This window comes from Gracilinanus agilis, chromosome 4 (genome assembly GCF_016433145.1).
Source record: "Gracilinanus agilis isolate LMUSP501 chromosome 4, AgileGrace, whole genome shotgun sequence".
In the NCBI taxonomy this organism is placed as follows: Eukaryota; Metazoa; Chordata; class Mammalia; order Didelphimorphia; family Didelphidae; genus Gracilinanus; species Gracilinanus agilis.
The window spans coordinates 326,318,626-326,338,711 of NC_058133.1; the positions used below are offsets into that span (position 1 = coordinate 326,318,626).

The window sequence follows — 20,086 nt, forward strand, 5'->3', positions numbered from 1 at the left end:
TTATTTGCTATCAGGAAAAGGCTAAATTCTTTTAAAAAATTAGGAAACTCTGGAAAGCAATGCATAAACAATAAAAATTATATATGTGTATGTAATCTTCTATTTTTTTGGGTGGGGCAGCTTAATATCATGAAAAGGGAAAGTCTGGTATAAATAGCAAAAAACTAGAAGATACAGCACATTATTTAATGGCAACTAGGCTAGCACAATGCTGTTCCACTGTAGCCATAATAATTGAAATAGATTGGCTGGTAGTAAGAAGAGGACATAAAGATTTACTTCTACCTTAATGAATTTGTTCTTGATGCTTAAGAAGAACTTGCTTTTACTGCCTTCTTCCTATTGGCCACAGCTATAACGCCCAGAAGACTGGACAAAAACTACTGTACTAGCTATGAAAGGAAAAAGGAGATTAATGTGTTTCATATTGTAGTTGGGAACGAGAAAGATTTTTAGGTGTGGTTTTGTGGGCATGTACAGGAATTTAATTTAAGTATGTAAAGAAAAGAAGGAAGGTGGTACGTAAAAGTTTTGGATTGGGATATAGAAGTAATTTTTACACATTAATAAAACAAAAACAACTACAAGCAAATCTACAGCCTAAACAAAGAATAAATTCTGAGTGGACCATGTAGAGTCCAAGAAAGATTTTCTAAAATAGTAATGATATTCAACAGATCTGCTGGGTCTTCAGGAGGAGGGACAATGCTGCACTATTGTGGACCATCATCATATGATTTAATTTATTAAAATGTTAAAGATTCTGAAGTGGAAACAAGTTAAATACATACTTGCTTCAGAGAAGAATCTTTGTTTACAAAATTGTATGATTATTTTCAAGATAAAACTATTACTTAATTATACTGATGGATCAGGGGAATACTGTAGTTTACCTAGATTTTATTGAAGCATTTGGCCATCTTTCCTAATATCACAGATAGTATGCTTATCTAATAAGAAAATGGAGGCGATTGTTAACATACTGGATAATGAAAGAATTCAAAAAAATCCTGCTAGAATGGAATGAGGAGTTAAATCTAGGAGAAAAATTTTGATAAGTACAAATGTAAAACCTGGCACTTAAGTTTTAAATATTAAACTGCAAATGCCCAAACTGGAAGAAATAGGACTTTGTAACAAAGTTTGATCACAAATAGGCAGTATGGACATGGAAAAGTATGGAAAGTAGTTCATGTGAAAAAAACCTGAAGATAAGCTAAGAATACTAAGTTCAATATAGTTTAAAACTGCCCAATCTTAGTTAAAGATTAGCTGAAAGGAAATAAGAATACCAGCATATTTTGCAAAGGTATAAAATATTTAAAACCAACTATGGTTTACCTTTATACCACTCATTGGGCAGAGTTCTGAAATTCAGAGTACCAACAGCCAAGTTAAAGTTTATAGGTAGTCTAAGAATTGGTATTTACCACCCCTCTTTTTTGACAACTCTAAAGAAGAGGGGATGGCACATCACTAAGGACCACTATGCAGTTTTAGTTTTGGGATGTCATGAATATATATTATACTCTAGGGTTGAAATAAAACTGGAAAATACATAAAACATTTAAAAACGAATGTTTCCAAGACTAGATTTATCCAGAGGCCCTAAAAAAAGCACTAGTATTAAGTATTTTGGTCTGCCAGCATGTAATTTTGCCAAAAATTAATACCTTCATTATGATTCAATTGCCAGATGTTAACTATATAGTTAATTGTTGGTTCACATCAAGGACAACATGATGAAAACACCAATTCAGATCTAAATGAATCCATAATCAATGCTATATTTAAATAAATGAACAAGAAATTTAAGCCCCCATAGATTCATATTTTGTGTTAATTTTACTATACTCTAACATCCTATTAATTAAAAAAAACAGAATTTGGGTAAAATAAGATATTTTGCTATATTGCCAATTTTAACTCAAGCTTAAAAATTATAAGCATGTAAAATTTTAGTTGTATTACAGATTTTTAAAAAAGCTAATAACTGTGGACATCGCTTATGGCATTTCCTTCCCTTCTCTCTTTCTACTACCACTTAGAATTATCAGGTTATGCAGAAGGCAAGACATTTTTTTCCAAAATAGAGAAAAATTGCATTTTAGACTAACAAAGAAACAATAAGAAACAGGAAGACATAAATTGTTTCCACTGGTTTTTCTTACCTCCCCATGCAGTTGCCCCTCCAGAAGGTGCTGGAGGGGGTGCTGTTGTTGCTGCTGCTGACTGTGCCCCAGATGAGAAGTCTGGTTGGAGATCAAGGAGATCACTAGATGGTTTAGAAGTACTGAAGGAAAGAAAAGAAGACTTTAAAATTAATTTGGCATATTTTGAAGAATATATGTAAACATTAGTTAAATTGGGCTAATAGAGATATAACAAAGATGGTTCAAAATACAGAATCTAATTAGGCAGTAGCTTCACAAATTGGTTATTAAAATATTGTATTCAAATACCCTGGAAATTAGAATATAAATTTTAAAACAGCAGCAAAGTAACCCTATTCCCCATCTGTAGTTGCTGCTGTTTGAGTTAATGATCTTTCTGGTATGTTGTATAAAGACTCCTTCAAACATCCTAACTTCACGATTCCTTAGTTTATTCATGTCACATAATCTCATCCATCCTATGTCAGCTACACATGGAGACAGATGGTCATCCTCTTGATCTTGCCATCACCCATAAATATACCACTTCACAAATGCTGAAATTCCCTTATCTGATCACAAACTATGGCCATTCCATCCTTCTCTTTCTGCCCTGTAACTCCAAATTTGTTGGTTTTGATGTCCAGTGCTCAATTTTTATTTTTTTGTCACCAGGTTTTTTCTGTGGAATTCAGACACTGCCACTTTTCTGTGGAATTCAGACACCAGGTTCCAGACACTGCCTTGATGTCTAAGAGGTCTTTCTCCCGAGCAGAAAACTTGAATACCAGACTTTTACTTCCTATACCAATAAGGTTGGTAAAAAGAAAGTAAAATTTCTATAGAAATAAAATCAAAATCAAACTAAAATATCAACAATTCACCAATAATAATTAACTAACCTGACAGGAGCTACTGCAGATGCGGTTGCAAATAAGTCAACTGGTGGGGAGGTATCAATAGTTTTAGCTGGAGTAGAATTAGGAGATGTAACAGTTGTGGCTGGAGAAGACTGAAAGTAAAGATGTACAATATATAATACTCTAATAAGCATTTAAACAATACATAAGCTAAAGATAAACTTATTGCAGAAGTTTACTCATTGCAATTACAGAGAATAATTCACCATAGAATAAAAAAATGGCTTAATTATTAGATTGTAAAAAAGTCTCAAATTACAGAAGTTTAATTTGCCAGACACTTTTATGTCTAAACTCACAAAAACTTCCATTTCTGTGTTTACAATTACATCTTTAATGCCTAAAAACATTCACTCAACAGAAAATTAGTTGAAAAGAAAAAATACTAGTGGCTGCCAAAACAAATATTTGAAGAGAGATTTGCTTTAAATGCCAAGACCTTTAGTTCACTTAATACACTCATCCCCGCCACTCTTCCCTTCCCTTCCTACACCTGCTTCTATTGGGAATCTTCCTGCATGTCTTTAGTGTCTAAAAAACCAACTTACAAAACAATTCAGTGACGGCAAAGAATGACTCATAAGCATGATTCAAGTCACTGGCAGCTTGAGGATATCTTGTGCATATCCACCCACTAATCTGACACAACCAGCTGAAAAAGAACAACAAAGCCTATAAATCCTTTTTCTGGATTAGTTCAGTTTGAGGCAGAGTAGGTCAATATCACATGAGGACAGGTGAAGCACTAAACTAATGATGCTTAAAGTTTTGGTTAGCCATCACACTAGCCTTCCTTCTTTTCATGAGATACTTCCTAAAGTTTTCTAAAGTCTCAGAAGCAATATCAAAAGGAAGGGAGGGCCTGCCTGGTGTCAAAGAAAACCAGACACAGAAAAATCCCATTTTTGCTTAAAGAATTAACAGCACAACAAGTACTTCAAGATAATGATCAAATAAATGTATAATTAACCTAACTGGATAACCAGATTCAAACAAACTAAACTCAGCATTTAAAAAAACCTACTCCAGAAAAAGGATTGAAAAGGTGAATATTTATGGGAGATACCTTAGGGTTAAAAGCTAATCATCCAGTAGTTGTACAGAGGCAAAACAGTACTTGTTTTAAATCTATAAACTATGTAACCTAAAGTCAAAATTAAGTAGATTTAAGAAACAAAAGTAGATGGATTTAGGTTGTACAAAATACTCCATATGGAAACAGGAACTAGTTCAAATACAGAATAGTATCTTTAAAACAATAGAAACTACTAAATTGAATCTGGTTGAATATAAAAATTAAGCTAGTTATGCTAAATTTCAGCTATGGGCATTAATGTGCCTAAGTAAAACCAAGATATATATTCTTCAACCATAGCAAAAAGCTCATTATAGGCACATCAATATAAATCAAAAATGACATGACACTTTTGTCAGAACTCAAGTTACAAGAGGGTGAATAGTTATAAATGTAATGGATACAAAAGTAGGTAAGCCACAGACATGTGGCTTTGTAAAATATTCTTGGCATAATAAACAACAGCTGTGGCAGCCAAGTAAAATTTCGGACATTACAAACAAAAGGTAAATCAGACAAATTTCAATCTGATTTGACCAACACATAAACCAGATTACAATGTGCAAAACAATACAGTGAATAGTCTGAAACTGTTATTCTTTGCATATAATGTTAGAGAAAGTTTATATCCTGGAATTTTACAGTTACACTATTAACTATTAAATTAGTTACTATTAACACTATATACATATAGACAAAAAGGCCAGAAATATTCCAGGATACCAAAGGAATAAAAATTAGATTATTTCTGAGTCAACAACCATTAATTACAGAAAAAACATTTCAAAGTACAATACAGATCAAGTGTTAAGATCCTAGATCATGGATCTGGAGCTGGAAGAGATTGTAGAGGTCCCCTAGTTCAATCCTTTATTACCCTCTGATAGGAACTTTTATTTTAAGCTTAATAAATACTCATTGATGTCCGGAGATTCTTAAAAGTTACTGACATTAGTAAGTTCTCTTGAATCTGATATCTTAATGCAGGCATTTAAGATGTCTGGCATAATCTCCACTATTTGAACAACCTAAAATCCTTCAAGAATAAGAATCTGCACACAGTTCAGGACTGTTTCAAAATTGTGACTAGAGTAAGACATAGACCAAAAGCTAATGATGTAAATTTAGAGAGATACTTCTTAGCTTTTAAGATGAAAAAAGCCAAGTAAGCATTTATTTGCTGTATTATTATTATTATTATTATTATTATTATTATTATTTTATAATGCAAAAAACAATAAAACTTACCTTACTTAGTGGAGAGGGAGCACCAGATCTAAAATTTAATTGAGAAAAAATTTAAAAGGAAAATATATGTATATACATATGTCAAGTAACTTCAAAAATTCAAGATTTGACTTTAGTATTTGTAAACCTGTAATGATTGTGTATAAAATGTAATTTCAAAGTGATCCATTAGAAATATAAATTTAGCATAAAAACAAAGTTCAGTAATATTTTCTAGGACTTCAAGATTTTCTATATTAAATTATGCTTTCTCATTTAAAGATCATTTTTTTTGTTATTTTATCAAGTCATAGTTTTAGAACTGGAAGGGAGTTTAAAGATCCAAGTCAACCTTTATTTTATAAATAAAGAAATTAATGCAGAGAATAGTGGAGTGACTTGGATAAAGTAAAAGTTACTTATTGCCATAAGGGGACTTAGAACCAAAGTCTATTGACATGATATTAATGGTGATCATGACAATTTAAACTTATACAGAACTGTGCAATATACAAAATGCTTTCACTGCAAGAAGATTGTTATCTTGTTGAGGTTGTATGTAGAAAATTTTCTACAAAGCAATATCTTAACCCCATTTCCATTTAATTATTTCTAGAAATTCAATTCCATATTCACTCCTTAGTATAGTTCCACACATCATAAAATATGACCTTACTAAAAAAAACTGGAGAAGCTCCTACCCAAGATATAGAAAAGAAAAAATTTAAAATACCAAAAGGAAAATAATGTGATTCTACCAAAATATCATTTTTACATATTTTGAAAAAATTAATTAGTAGATAGCTAAGTGTCAAAGAAATGAACAAATGATAGAAAACCTATTAAGAAAAATGTCTAGAGGCTAGCTAGGTGGTTCAGTGGATTGAGAGCCATGTCTAGATTGGAAGTCCGATGCTCAAATCTGGCTTCTGACACTTCTTAACTATGTGATCTTGGGCAAGTAACCCCCCCCCCCACCCCCATTGCCTAGTCTTTACTGCTCTTCTGCTTTGGAACCAATACATAGTATTGATTCTAAGATATAAAAAGTTTTTAAAAAAAAGAAAATAGTGTCTACAAATCTGGAATTATGCCCATAGAGTTATAAAACTGTGTATACCCTTAGACCCAGAAATACCACTGTCAGTTCTATTTCCCAAGGAGATCATGGAAAAAGGAAAAGAACCTGTATATTCTATTTCTGGCAACTCTTTTTGTGGTAGCAAAGAACTGGAAATTGACCATCAACTGGGGAATGGCTTGAATAAGTTGTGGCATATGACTGTGATGGAATACTACTGTGCTATAAGATATGATGAGAATGTTAATTTAAAAACAAAAACATGGCATGACCTTCATGAAATTATGAAAAACTAAACAAGTAGAATCAAGAGAACATTACATAGAGCTACAGAACTAATGTTTGAAGAATAACTTGTAAATGTCTACCTCCAGAGAAAGAACTGATAAACAGAAATAAATACAAAAGACATAGTTTATATCTTACTGACCATTTTTTGTCACATGATACCTTCTTTGTGCAGGGAGGGGGAAGGAGATACCCGAGAATTTTGATGTAGCAAACAAACAAATAATAATGATTTTTAAAAGAAAAGGGTCTACTAGGGTTTATTTCACGAAGGTATAATTAAAGTGAAAAATGTCTCCAACCAATCTTTTAGAGAGACTATACTATAATTTGAATATCCTAATAACTAAAATCTATTTCAATTAAAATTGCTATAACAAAAACTACTCCAGGACAAAAGAAAACTCCCCTTCTTTCAGTAGATATTCTGTATTCTCTTATATACTAACCTCAAAGTTTATTTCTGGTGTAGTAAATGAAGATGAGGAGATTATAAGACTGTTTAAGTGGCAACATACACCTAGCAATAGTACTATTTTCAGCAAACAATGTAGTAAAAATACCAAAAGCCTAAAATTTCACACATTCCATAGACCTTAACACAGGAAGTAGGAGAATCAGAATACAGAGATGGAAAGACTAGCATTGGGAGGTGCTCAAATGGTAACAACAGTTTGGTGTCATATAAACTCTCTTTAGGAAGAAAATGAAAAGAAACAGCATCTCCACATAATAGAATAAATAAAACAAATGCAAATATCAGTCTCTCTACCAAGGATTACAAACTAAAGTTTAAAGTTTGAGTCACAAGTTGTTTTTTAGCAAAAAGCAGACTGTTACACTTCTGTAACAGAATAATCTTCAGCTTTAATCTATCAAAATATAGAACAATGAAGATAGAACAAGGATAAAAAAATTTGTTTCTTAAATTCATTTTTTTCTCCCTCAGGATAACAATCACCATGATAAGTTTATAAACAGAAAGCTAACTAACGATCACTCCACTTAGCACTTAAAGATGCAGTTGGCTAGATGTATATTCCTTAAAACAAAAATATCTTAGAAAGAAACCTCTATTTTTTGCTTGCTGGAGATCAGCTTAAAAAGGTATATTAGAGATAAAGGAATTTGAATTATGTTGCTGTAGGCATCTGCAGAACTCAAAATCACCAGGGCAATGGGAAAACACTTCCCAGAGAATTTGGTCAATAACTTCTTTCATTCTTCTTTATAAGTGGGGAAAGTGGAAGAGAAAATCAGATTAAATTAAAAAATTTCAATAAGCAAAACCCTATAAGGAAAATGAATGGGTCACTGAGAAGCCATTATATCTGAGTGTTCAGGGAAGGAATTATAGATAATTTATTCATTTCTGGAAATAATTTCCATGAAAGATTCATTAAAGGAGTCAGTTGAAGATACTGGTTAAAATATCTGATGAAGAAAAATTAGACAATAAGTAAACACTTATGAAAATGAGCTAATAGATATTTTCTACTCTTAATCTAGAATAAATTTAATGTGAAAAAAATCAAACTCATTCAACTTATACTTTAAATCAGAGTAAAATCAGTTCTTACTATCATCAATTTGTCAGTCTTACATGTAGGCAACTATAGTATAAAAGTGAATCAATCCTTGCCTTCGATTGAATGAACTCTCGAGTCTGTTTTGAATCACAGTTAGATAGTCATTTATATGTGGGTTAATATATGTCATTTCCTAGAAAAAGTCTTATCACATTAATTTTATCTACGGAACTTTCTTTGTATAGAAAGCCAGTTTTATTCTTGGCCCATGAGCAACAAATCAAACCCTTGATTTCATTTCACTTATGGGACAAGAACCAAGAGATATCTTAATTTAAATTAATAACTGTAAAAACATATTCAACATTTGAGTAAAAACACTGTCCTATGTGAGTTGGCATTAAAAGGATTCAAGACCACACAATCTTAGTATGGAATCCTTCACTTGTAAAGTGACTGTGTTAGACTTCCTTAGTGAATAGGTAGGGCTAAAGAATTAAGTGAAATGTTTTGGAATACTGTTGCCAAAGGGTCTGTGTTTGTGGTATGCCACTCTACTAACTGAAGAAGACTGAGACTGAATTAATATGATATAAATCTAATTGAATAATGGAGGTTCATAAAGGCAAGAAAATCACAGATATCTGTACATTTTTCATTTTTTCAGCAAATATTAAGAACTTTCATACATATAAGATACTGGACCAGGCCCTGAAAGGAGCTATGCAGATAAATAAAAGAGCTTACAATCTAGAAGAAAAGAATGTAGATATAAATTAATATGTGGTTATTTAATTTATTTTTATTTATAAGTACAATTGTCAAAGAAAGGTGCAAAGTAGTATAGAGATTTATAGGTAGGAGAAATCAAATGGAATGGAGGAAAATCAAAGAAAAAAGAGATATGTAAGCAACATTTCAAGGACTAGAAATGAAGGGTGGGACAGCAGGCTTGAATAATAGGCTGAATCTAATAAGAAAAAATTCAACAATGAAGTCCTATAATTGGTTTAAAAAAATAAAGTTCACAAAAATGTAACACAGGGAAAATGAGGCTTGACTACAATTTGATCTGGGGGCTTCAGTAGATTATATGCTTCATATGAGTCAGAGAGTGATATGGCCGCCAAAGCCCCCCCAAAAAACAAAAAAAATCCACACAACTCCCTTTCTTCCCACCACATATACATCATCCCCATTTCCCAAACCTTAATATGTAATCCTAAACTGTATTATGAGATGTAGTTTCTAGAATGAATAATGTACTTCAATAAGGCTATTTCTTAAATATTGTTTAGGTGCCACATTTTTAGAATAATATTGATAATCTAGAGGACACCCAGAAAAAGGTAAAAAGGGTAGTGAGAAGGCTCAAAACCATGTCCTATAACTTTCAGTTGGAGGACCTAGGGGTATTTAGCCTACAGAAGAGATATGTGTGGCACAAAATGATAGTATTAAGTTATCTGCAGGAGTGTCTAAGACACAAGAATTAGATTTGGTCACTTGGACCCAGAGAGCAGAACTAGGGGCAACAGGTAGAAATACAGAACTTTATAGTTACTATGAGGAAAAACTAACATTCCTACTTATTTGGGCATATTGTGGAGGGGAATCTTGGTCAGATAGAGATTGAATTAGATGAGCTCTCTGAGGTCCATTCCTATTCTAGAATTCTGATTAAGAGTAAACAAATGTTTTGAACATGGTATCAATAGGTTCTGAAAATGATTAGGTTTAGGAAGATAAGGAGAGAATTGAGTCTATTATTAATTGTAAGTTTCCAGATCTGGATGAATGGAAAAATGGTGATACTATTAATAGAAATAGAGAATAAAGGCAGTGCAACAATTCAGAGGAAAAACTGCTCTATTTAAAGTAATAAGACCTGGATGTAATAAATAAAACATTCTTGGAAGTGTGTCCAGATTGTGGAGGTTTTGGCTACCTTAGATCTCGGCCAGCTTTCCTACCCCTATGAGAGGTTTTCTGACATGGAATCCCTTAGGAGCTCACTTCTGTCCAGACCTGCTAATCCCCTTGCTCTTCTTGCCTGAAACTGGGGGTCTGGTGTATTGTATTTTTTGTATTTTTCTTTTTTATCTCCTGCCCTTTGAGTATTTGTATTGTTTGCTTGTTTTCTGGCTGAAAGGTGAGAGAAGTCTAATTAGACATCAGATCAGTCTCAGTGGGGCTGGAGTTTAGGTCTTTTTCTTTTTTTCCAGGTGTCTATTTTCTAGGATTTGAAGTTTGTGCCAGGATCTAAAAGGCTTTGTTTAAGCAAATTGTATGAATGATTGTACATTGGCCATGGGGAAGTAGGTGGGTAGGGATCCATGACAAAGATGGAAGAATAGAAAAACCTTTCTTTAAAAAAAGAAAAATTGCATGGATTTATCACTGGTGTGACCTCAGACAAGTTAACTTAACCTCTTCTGGCTTAAGTTTCTTCCATAAAATAATGTGATCTGAAGAGATAACTTCTGATATCCCTAATAGTACTAAAACTATCAGTAGAATGAGCTGGTTTCCCTTAGGGTCTTCAGGGGAGCAGTGGTATTAGAAGATATAAGAAATGAAAAGGAAGATCATAACACATATTAAAAATGTCTAATGTTCAACAAGAAATGTTTAACAGGAAAACTGGACAAGTTTTTAAAAAGAAGAAAGGTAAATACTATAATCTATAAACTTGGTAAACTTATTACCCATTGCTTGTAATATTACAGAATAAATTATTAGATAGAGGTTTGCATCCACTTAGAAAAGAATGATGCTGGGGCAGCTAGGTGGCTCAGTGGATTGAGAGCCAGGCCTGGAAATGGGAGATTCTTGATTCAAATATGACCTCAGACACTTCCTAGCTGTATGATTCTGGGGAAGTCAGTTAACCTCAAATTGTCTAATCCTTAACACTCTTCTGTTTTAGAGTCAATACTAAGACAGAAGGTAAAGGTTTAAAAAAAAAAGAAAGAAAAGACAAGAATGACACAATCAAGAGTCCTGTCTATTTAGTTAAGTTGATAATACTAATAGTTAAGAAAAGCGACAAACTATATATGTGGATTTTAATAAGGCATTTGATAAATTCACTTTTCATTTGGTTGACAGAATAAGCAGAAATGAAGAGATAAGTGAATTAATAAGTAAGCAATTATACTAAGAAGGATCATGGAATTCAGAGACTACAGAGCTGAATGGGACCCAAGATAACAACTTGATCCAACCTCTTTACAGATTGGGACACTGATGACCAGAAAGGACAAGCACCCTAACTAGGTTCTCCAAATTCAGTACCCATTTCGCTTTATCACTGTTTCCCTTGAAAGTGATTAAACCACTTCTGAGGTTGACACAGAACCTTCGGAATGGTGAGTTTTATCTTTGGTTTGGTTCTAGTCAACCTTTTTTTTTTTTTAAATCACTAGCTTGAATGAAGACAAAAAAAACACATTTAATTTGCAGATAACACAAAACTGGACGGCTAATTGATGTAGATGACAAAATTAAGATAAAAAATGATAAATGATGATTCAACTGTTTAAACACTGTAAAATGTAAGAGAACACATAAAAGTGTAAGATATTGTTTCAAAAGGATATAAAATGAATCAAAACTAAAAAATGACATATAGTAAGTAATATGCATATATGTATATATAAAGGTCTGCTTAAATTTTTAAAAATGAATTACAGGACTAGGAAGATTTGAAGAGTGAGAAGAGGGAAGAAGAAACAAAACAAAAAGAAACAACCCATGAAACTGAGAGGTGGGGGTGGGGGTGAGAAACATCGAAGAGGAAAAGGGGAAAGATGGTGGTAGGAAGAGAGAGAAAAAAAAGATGGAGGGGAAGAAAACTGCACCTGACTGACAAAAAAAGATAACGCAATTTTAAACTGCAGCAACAGATGCCTATTGTCTCTGCTAATGGAAATCATGGTCACATTGTACTTGACATTGGTTAGTTCTCATTTAAGACTAAATTCTAGGCGCCATGTTTGAAGAGTCATTGACAAACTGAAATTTGTCCAGAGAAAAGTGGCCTAGGATGGCAAGGCATCTGAAAAGCATGTTATATGAAAAGTTAATAATTAGGGGGGCAGCTGGGTAGCTCAGTGGATTGAGAGCCAGGCCTAGAGACGGGAGGTCCTAGGTTCAAATCTGGCCTCAGACACTTCCCAGCTGTGTGACCCTGGGCAAGTCACTTGACCCCCATTGCCTACCCTTACCACTCTTCCACCTATAAGTCAATACACAGAAGTTAAGGGTTTAAAATAAAAAAAAAATTAAAAAAAAAAGTTAATGATTAAATTAGGAATGTAAACCACAGAGAAGAGATTAGAGCCTGGCAACTATCTTTAAGTATACAAAATGCTTTAAGATTGGATTTGTTATGCAGCTCTAGATAGCAAACTAGGAACAGAAGCTAAGGAAAGAACCCTGATTTTTGCTCACTTTCTAAAAGCCAAGCTGGCAACAAATGAAATAGAAACTGACTCAAAAAAAAGCATGCACCTCTTCACTGGTAGGGAAGGCAGTCTGGCATAGAAGACAGAAACTTGGGTTCCAATCCTGCTCCTGATACTAGATCTGTGATCAGAGGCAAATCATTTAACATTTCTCAGTCTCAGTCTTGTTTTCTTTATGCATAACAATACTTGTATTATCTCTCTCATAGTGTTATTGTGACGTTAAAAATGTGTAAAGAGCTTTATAAACTTTAATTTGCCATCATGATTATCATCATCATAGTCTCATATTTTTCAATGAAGTTCACATGGAAATAATTCATTTTATATTTTTGTATTATAGATTATTGCAAAAGTAGACAAAGTGATTGCTTTTGATTCTAATTAAAAGTTATCTTTAGACAAGCTTACTGGAAGTATCTTCAGAATAAGTCCAGTAGCAGAAAGGACAATAGAGATATGGACTTTATTACATGATTGCTCACAAGATACTAGGTTTTTTACATTTTCAAAGCTTTTCTTTTTATGTTCCTTGGAGGTCATGAGCATTTGAAATGATGATAACTATTAATAATGTATAAGTTTTAATAGATCAATATTATGTTCAGGTGATTGTGGGCAATAGTTTAGTCTGTTGTCATATCCTGTATCAGTATTTGTAGTCAGAAATTTATCAAATCAGTTCATGGTAGTGAACTTCTGATATATAATTCTAGCCAGCACATTTTATCTTGTTAGATATTCAACAGATGCAAAATGTTACAGCCTGAAATGATGTTTTATAGTTTTTTGCCATTTCACCATATCATGTAAACTGATTTCTAAGTCTCACATCCTTAAGAATAATATTTTATTAAAATCTCTGGCAATGACAAGGTCTATGTTGCAATCATAAGACTCCATATCCATGAACAAATTCACATGACTCAGTCATTTGTCCAATACTACTTTGTCAATATATTGTTGGTTGAATTTATTTAGATGTCTCCGATGGAAGTCCTTTTGATTCCTTCTATTCTTGATCTTTACCATTTCTGAGATTTTACACAGAGATAAATCACTTTTGGTAAGTAACATCAGACAGTGTAATGGAATGTATTTGACACAAGTGCTCTTTATTAGTCAGTAAGTTAAGAAACATTTATTAGGTACTTAGTAGGTTCTAGATGTCATACTAGGTGCTAAGACACAATAGAACAACAAAAGACAATCCCTTCTCTTAAAGAAGTCACACACTCTAATGCAAAATACATACAAATGTAGGAAAACTGGAGATAATCAACAAAGAGAAGACAACAAAAATGAAGACATAAAAGGAGGAGAATTCCAGACACGAGGGACAGTCAGTAAATATGCCAGAAAATGAAAGATAGAATATCTTATATTAATAAGAAGGTCAGGGTCCCTGTCCTATTTTCAACACCCATTAAGTACATAGAGGGGTATTAAAATGTAAGAAGACTGGAAAAGTAATAAGGGAACAAGCTATGATGTGCTTTGAATGCCAAAAAGAAGATTGCTATATTTGATCCTGGAGGTAAGGGAGCCACTAGAATTTCTTAAATGTAGGTAGGAATGGGAAATGGCCACAGAGGTGCTTTAGGAATACCGAATTGACAGCGAAGTGGAGGACAGACTGGAGAGAGAAAAAATTTGAGACAGAGAAACTAACTAGCAGTCTGTTGCAACAGCCTAGGCATGAAGTGATGAGGGATTGAACCAGGATGGTGGGAATGCCAGAGGAAATACAAGTATGTATTATCAAAGATATTATAAAGGTAAAATCCATATGACTTAGCCATTGATTAGAAATGGGGGTGGCATTGGGAGAAGAAAGTAAGGAGTTGTGGATGACTTGGGAGGAAGCCTGGGTGACTTAGAAAGATGTTGGACCCTGATCAGTAACAGGAAAGTTGGGAAAAGGGCAGGGTTTAGGGGTGTAGTGCAGTGGAAGAATAACAAGTTGAAAAATTTTGGGCATGATGAATTGCTGATGCCTCGACATTCCATTCAAGGTGTTCAATTGACACTTGGAGATGTGAGTCTGGAGGTTAGAAAAGAGTATAAGGCAGGATTAATGAGTTAAAATGTAAATTTTGCAAACCTTAAAGCATACTGTAAATGCTATTATTGTTATTATTATTTAGACCTGAGAAAAATCAGCATAGAAATGATACTGAATCCATGGGAGCTGATGATATCTAAGTGAAATAGTATAAAGAGAGAAGAGAAGAAAAGAGGGCATAGGACAAAGCTTCTCAATCACTCACAGTTAGTGGATATGACCAGGATGAAATCCAGCAAAGAAGCCCGAGAATGAGTCATTAGGAAGGTCAGAAGAGAATCATGAGAAAACCTAGCCAGAGGTATCAAGAAGACTGTAAACAGAAGCTTTACAAAGAGGTAAAAAAAAGATTAAGATTAATCATTGGCAATTATGTAGAAAGCAGTTTCAACAAAATGATGAAGTGGGAAGAGAGACCATAGAGAATAAGAGAATGAGAAGAGAGAAAGTGGTGGTACCAATTGTAGTTGGCTTTTTCAAAGAGTTTAACCACAAAATTGGAGGTACAGGATAGGATCAGATGAGGGTTTTCTGAGGATGAGGGAGATGTGGGTATGTTTCTAAGAAGCAGGGAAGCAGCCAGTAGACAGAGATTCAAGATAAGTAGGAATAAGAGGAGTAATCTGGGAGAGCAGATGGAATGGAATTACTTGTGTATAAAGAAGGATTTGTCTCAGCAAAAAAAAAGGGCTACCTTTTTGTGGGAGACATAGGTAAAGGAAGAGAAAATGGTGGAAGGCATCTAAGTAATATGAACTGAGGATAGAAGAGAAGAGGGAGGTCTCATCAAATGCATTAATTCTTTTTCAAGGAAAACATGAAGCAAGATTCTCAGCCAAGAGAATGAATGAAGGCAAGGAGATGAGATCTGAGAAGGGATGAAATAGTTTAGAAAAGCTGTTGTAGAAAGTGGTAAAAGGATTGCCTTGCTTCAATAAAAGACCACTTGAGATCAAGTAACATAAGTTTGTATAATTGCTTGGTGAAGTGATGTTGGCTTTTTCCAAAAGTAATTTTGTAGGTTTTTTTAAATGTTACTCATCATGTGTTAAAAGCATCTCAGTTATCTTCTTCCTTTTTAGTAAGGCAGTATCAATTTTTCTAAGCTGCTTTAGGGTGACATCCTGTATTTCATTTGTATATGCGGGTTTTTAGTAATACAATTACCAATTTGGTTATGGTTCAGTTTTTTATAGTTCTGAAAAGGTATATAAAGGTGAAAATTGAGCTAAAATTGTTTTAAATTGCTCTTCCCAGTAAGCTTTGATTTCAGAATGCTAATAAGATTCTTAATTCCATAGTCTTCCTGACATTGTTATGCTGGATAAATCTTGCCTGGAGAAGACAAAAATATTTATATTCATTGGTTAACTGTTTCTCCTGCATTCAAACACAAACTTTCAGTCTCCATATTTTTCCTGGCATATATTAAGAATTTTACATATATAGCTTAAATGACATTCTGATATCATTGGAAAAAATTCTGTGATATGAAGGAGCTCTTTAATATATTTTCAGTGGAATCATAGCTTGATGTTATCTATTTACAAATGATTAATAGAATATTTGATTCATGTGCTTTGTTTTCTTAACTGTGCATGTTAGAAGGGTTTTACTTTTTTTCTTATTTTTTACAATAGGAGGAGGTAAGAAGGAGAGAAAACAAATGGTTGTTAATGCATTTCATTCTATTAGGAGAGCTGAAAAAGGTAGATATGACGTAAGGGAGAGAATATTGACTTGCAGAAGAATAACTTAAGGGTCATTGAGTGTGATGCTGGACAAGGCATTCAACCTTTTTCAGCTCTAATTTCTTCATCTGTAAGATGAAACGATTGGATTCAACGGTATCCAGGGTCCCTTTAAACTCTAATTCTGTAAATCTCTGAACCTTTGGATTTAAGACTAGTCAGAATCATGATGAGCTCAAATTGGTCTTCATGAAAGATGCTATCTCTTATAGCAATTGTTCTTGACAGTAACTACTTTGTAGGTGATATGTTTTAAATAGAAAAGTTTTCCATGTGAATATAAAATGTTCTCATGTTTTCACTATAATTGGCATTATTTTATGTAATTGTAGCACATAAATAAGTCAAGTGAAGAACTGGATTAAAAGATTTTATGACAGACAATGAAGGTCATATAAATATCATAGTGCAGCTTGTTCAATAATTATTGAAAATAAGTTGTTTTTTGCTTTTTACATTTCTGAGACTCTAGTCATACCTGTTTTGCTCGCTAGTCAATATACTGCATTCTTGTGTGTGTGAGATGCAAACATTTGAATGCTTTGTATAAAACATATAAATATATAATTGGCCTACATTTGGATGTGCTGCTGGTGTTCTCATATAATGGTAATAGGTAGTGAGATGCCTTCTATTAAGAAATGTGTTATTGGGCAAGCTGGCAAAGTGCCTTTGCTAGCAATTCATGTACTACTAAGTGTTTCAGCCAATAGTTATGGATCTTAACCAAAACTGTAGCTTTCCTGTTTTGCAGAGAAGCAAGTGTTTCAGCTTAGCCACCTCTAGTAACATAATTGCCCTTTCATTGTTTTGGATTTTCTGTGACCATATAGATAACCAGAAATTTTATATATCCTGTTTCTTTTGCAGAAGATGGCATAAGAAAGCAGAAGGAGCAGTGGAATTAAGAACAAAATTTAAGTTTAAATCTCAGCTCTGTCACTTATTGCCTATGTGACCTTGGTCAAGTCCTTTAACTTCTTTGGGCCTAGTGCGTGCCCAGACCTTCAATACAAATACCAAGAATGAGACAATTCTTACTCTCAAGGAACTTATATTCTAAAAAGGGGTCACAAAAGCATAAGTGTATATTGCAAATGTTAATATATGAATATATACACTACAGATAATGTATATTTTCTATATGTGTGAATGTGTATATGCATGTGCATATATATCAATGTAATAAATATATATCAATGTAATTATACACATTTATATGCATATATTTATTTATGATATAGTCAAACTGCCCATTTCTTTCTCTTATTCATAATACTCCATCTCTCAAAATCATGCTTTTGCACCGACCATACTTCATGCATGGAATACAATCTTTCCTACTCTCCATCTTAGAGTTCCTCTTTTCCTCTAAGATTTTCTCCTGAGCACCAGTTCCATAACATCAACTGACTTTTGGATAACACTGATTGGCTTCCCAGCAGCCACCCCAAACTCAATAATCAAAACAGAATTTATCCTCTTTCCTTTCAAAACCCTCCTATCTTCTGAACTCTCTTATTACTGTAAAGGGTGCCATGATCTTCTCAGATACCCAGGTTTGAGCCTTTGTCATCCCCAACTCCCTACTATTACTTCATATATCTAACCTGCTGACAAATTCTAGAATTTCTACCTCTAAAACATTTCTTGTATATGCTCCATTCTTTCTAACCACATAAGTACCTTCATTCAGGCCCTAATCACCTCTCTGGATTACTGCAATAACTTTCTCTTTGGTCTCTCTGCTTCTAGGCTCTCCCAACTTCAAACTATATTCCACTGAGCTGCCAGAATGAATTTTTAAGTGTTGAAGTCACCAGGTCATCTCCCAGCTCAAGGATCTCCAGTGGCTATTACCTCTAGGATCAAATATACACTCTTTATGCATTCAAACTTCTTCATAACTTGGTCTCTTTTTACCTTTCCAGACTTCTTAGACTGCATTCTCTTTTATCCACTTCATATTTCAGCAACACTGTCGTATTTGAAAGCTCCTCAAACACAACATTCCATCTATATCTTTGCACTGGCTGTCCTTATTCTTGGAATGCCCATCACCTTTGCTTCTTAGCTTCCTTGACTTTCTTTAAAACTCAGGTCAAATCCCACCTACTTAAGAAGTTCTTTCCTAGTTTCTAGAGCTGCTAATGCCTTCTTTATTCACTCAAATTGCCTTCTATTTACTCTGAACATATTTCAGATGTATCTAGTTAACTCTTCCATTAGATTACAAGTTTCTTGAAGGCAGGAACTGTTTTTTTCTTTACTTCCTTTGTATCCCCAGAACCTAGTACAATACCACATAGACCAGGGGTCGGCAACGTATGGCTCTTGAGTCATATCTGGCTCTTCTGAGGGCCAGATATGGCTCTTTCTACAGGAGCCATGAAGTCAATTTTTTTCAGGCACTGTTACAGGAGCGGCACTGTGAGCTCTGTATGGCTCTCACAAAATTATGTGGTGTTTATGGTTCTCATGGCCAAAAAGATTGCTGACTCCTGCCATAGACAGTAAAAGTTCAATAGATGCTAATTGACATGACTTGCATATATGGCCATAGCCACCTAATATACTGTTGCTGGCAGGGGCTGAAAAGATTTTAAACTTATTGTCAAATACTATGAGAGAATATAATCATGACGGTTATGGTAGAAAATGGGTTTTTAACTTTACTCTGTTTTGACATAGTCTAATTAGTTGGAATCATGCCATAAAATCCAAAGACATTTTGGAATTATAGTCTAAAAATTCCCATCTTTTTTTTTAGAATCATTTAAAATAGTGAAACTATTTTTGCCATGTCTCATTATTAGGAATAATTTCTAGAGTTTGCATTTAAGTGAAGACTTCCAATGACATTAGATTTTCTAACTTTCCCCACTTCTGATTTTGTTAACTTGATTTCATCTAAAAAAGGCACAGAGTTAGTTATTTTTATAACTCTCATTTTGATCAGCAATGCATTATTTTGTAACTGGGAAACAAGAGTATTATTGATATAAAGCCCTTGCTTACAATTGCTGAGCTTAGTTTCCCAGTTAAAGTACATAATAAAAATATTCATGTCTTTAATGCATTTTATATGTATTCAGTATTTGCTTGCTTTAGTGGTCAGCACCATCTAAATCAAGATATTTCCAAAAGGTAGGGTACTGCTAAGATATTTTTTCCAGTTAGGTTATCTTCTTGATAATAGAACACAAAGGAATATCTGTGCCAAGCTAATCATCATGGCTTCAAGTAGGGTCAGCCTACAACTCTATGTCACCCTATTTCTTGGAATCTTAGAAGTAGATGAATTAAAATGATGGTAATCTTAGCCCAGTCAATTAGAATAATCAAAAACCAATTCAGGGGCAGCCAGGTTACAAAAACTTATCTTGGATTTCCCCCCTTGATACAGCTTAAGCTTAAGTAAAAGATTTAAAAAATATTTTCCAAAAAACAAGAACATGCATAGAATAAAATCCCTTTTTGTCCATTGAAAGTTTTTCGAGAAGTAAAACACAATAAGATTTTTGCATG

General features: G+C 33.6%; 1 protein-coding gene across 29 annotated transcripts in view; it reads right to left on the bottom strand.

Annotated features, from left to right (window-relative positions):
* Positions 1–20,086, bottom strand: part of SNAP91 (synaptosome associated protein 91) — a 145,465-nt gene that overhangs the window by 40,793 nt on the left and 84,586 nt on the right. For all 29 annotated transcript variants that reach the window (XM_044674077.1, XM_044674076.1, XM_044674073.1 and 26 more), the window contains 3 exons: positions 5,397–5,424; positions 3,056–3,165; positions 2,172–2,293 (listed from right to left, as the gene is read on the bottom strand). In XM_044674077.1, coding sequence (XP_044530012.1) covers positions 2,172–2,293; positions 3,056–3,165; positions 5,397–5,424 — 260 coding nt within the window. The remainder of the gene's footprint in view (positions 1–2,171; positions 2,294–3,055; positions 3,166–5,396; positions 5,425–20,086) is intronic.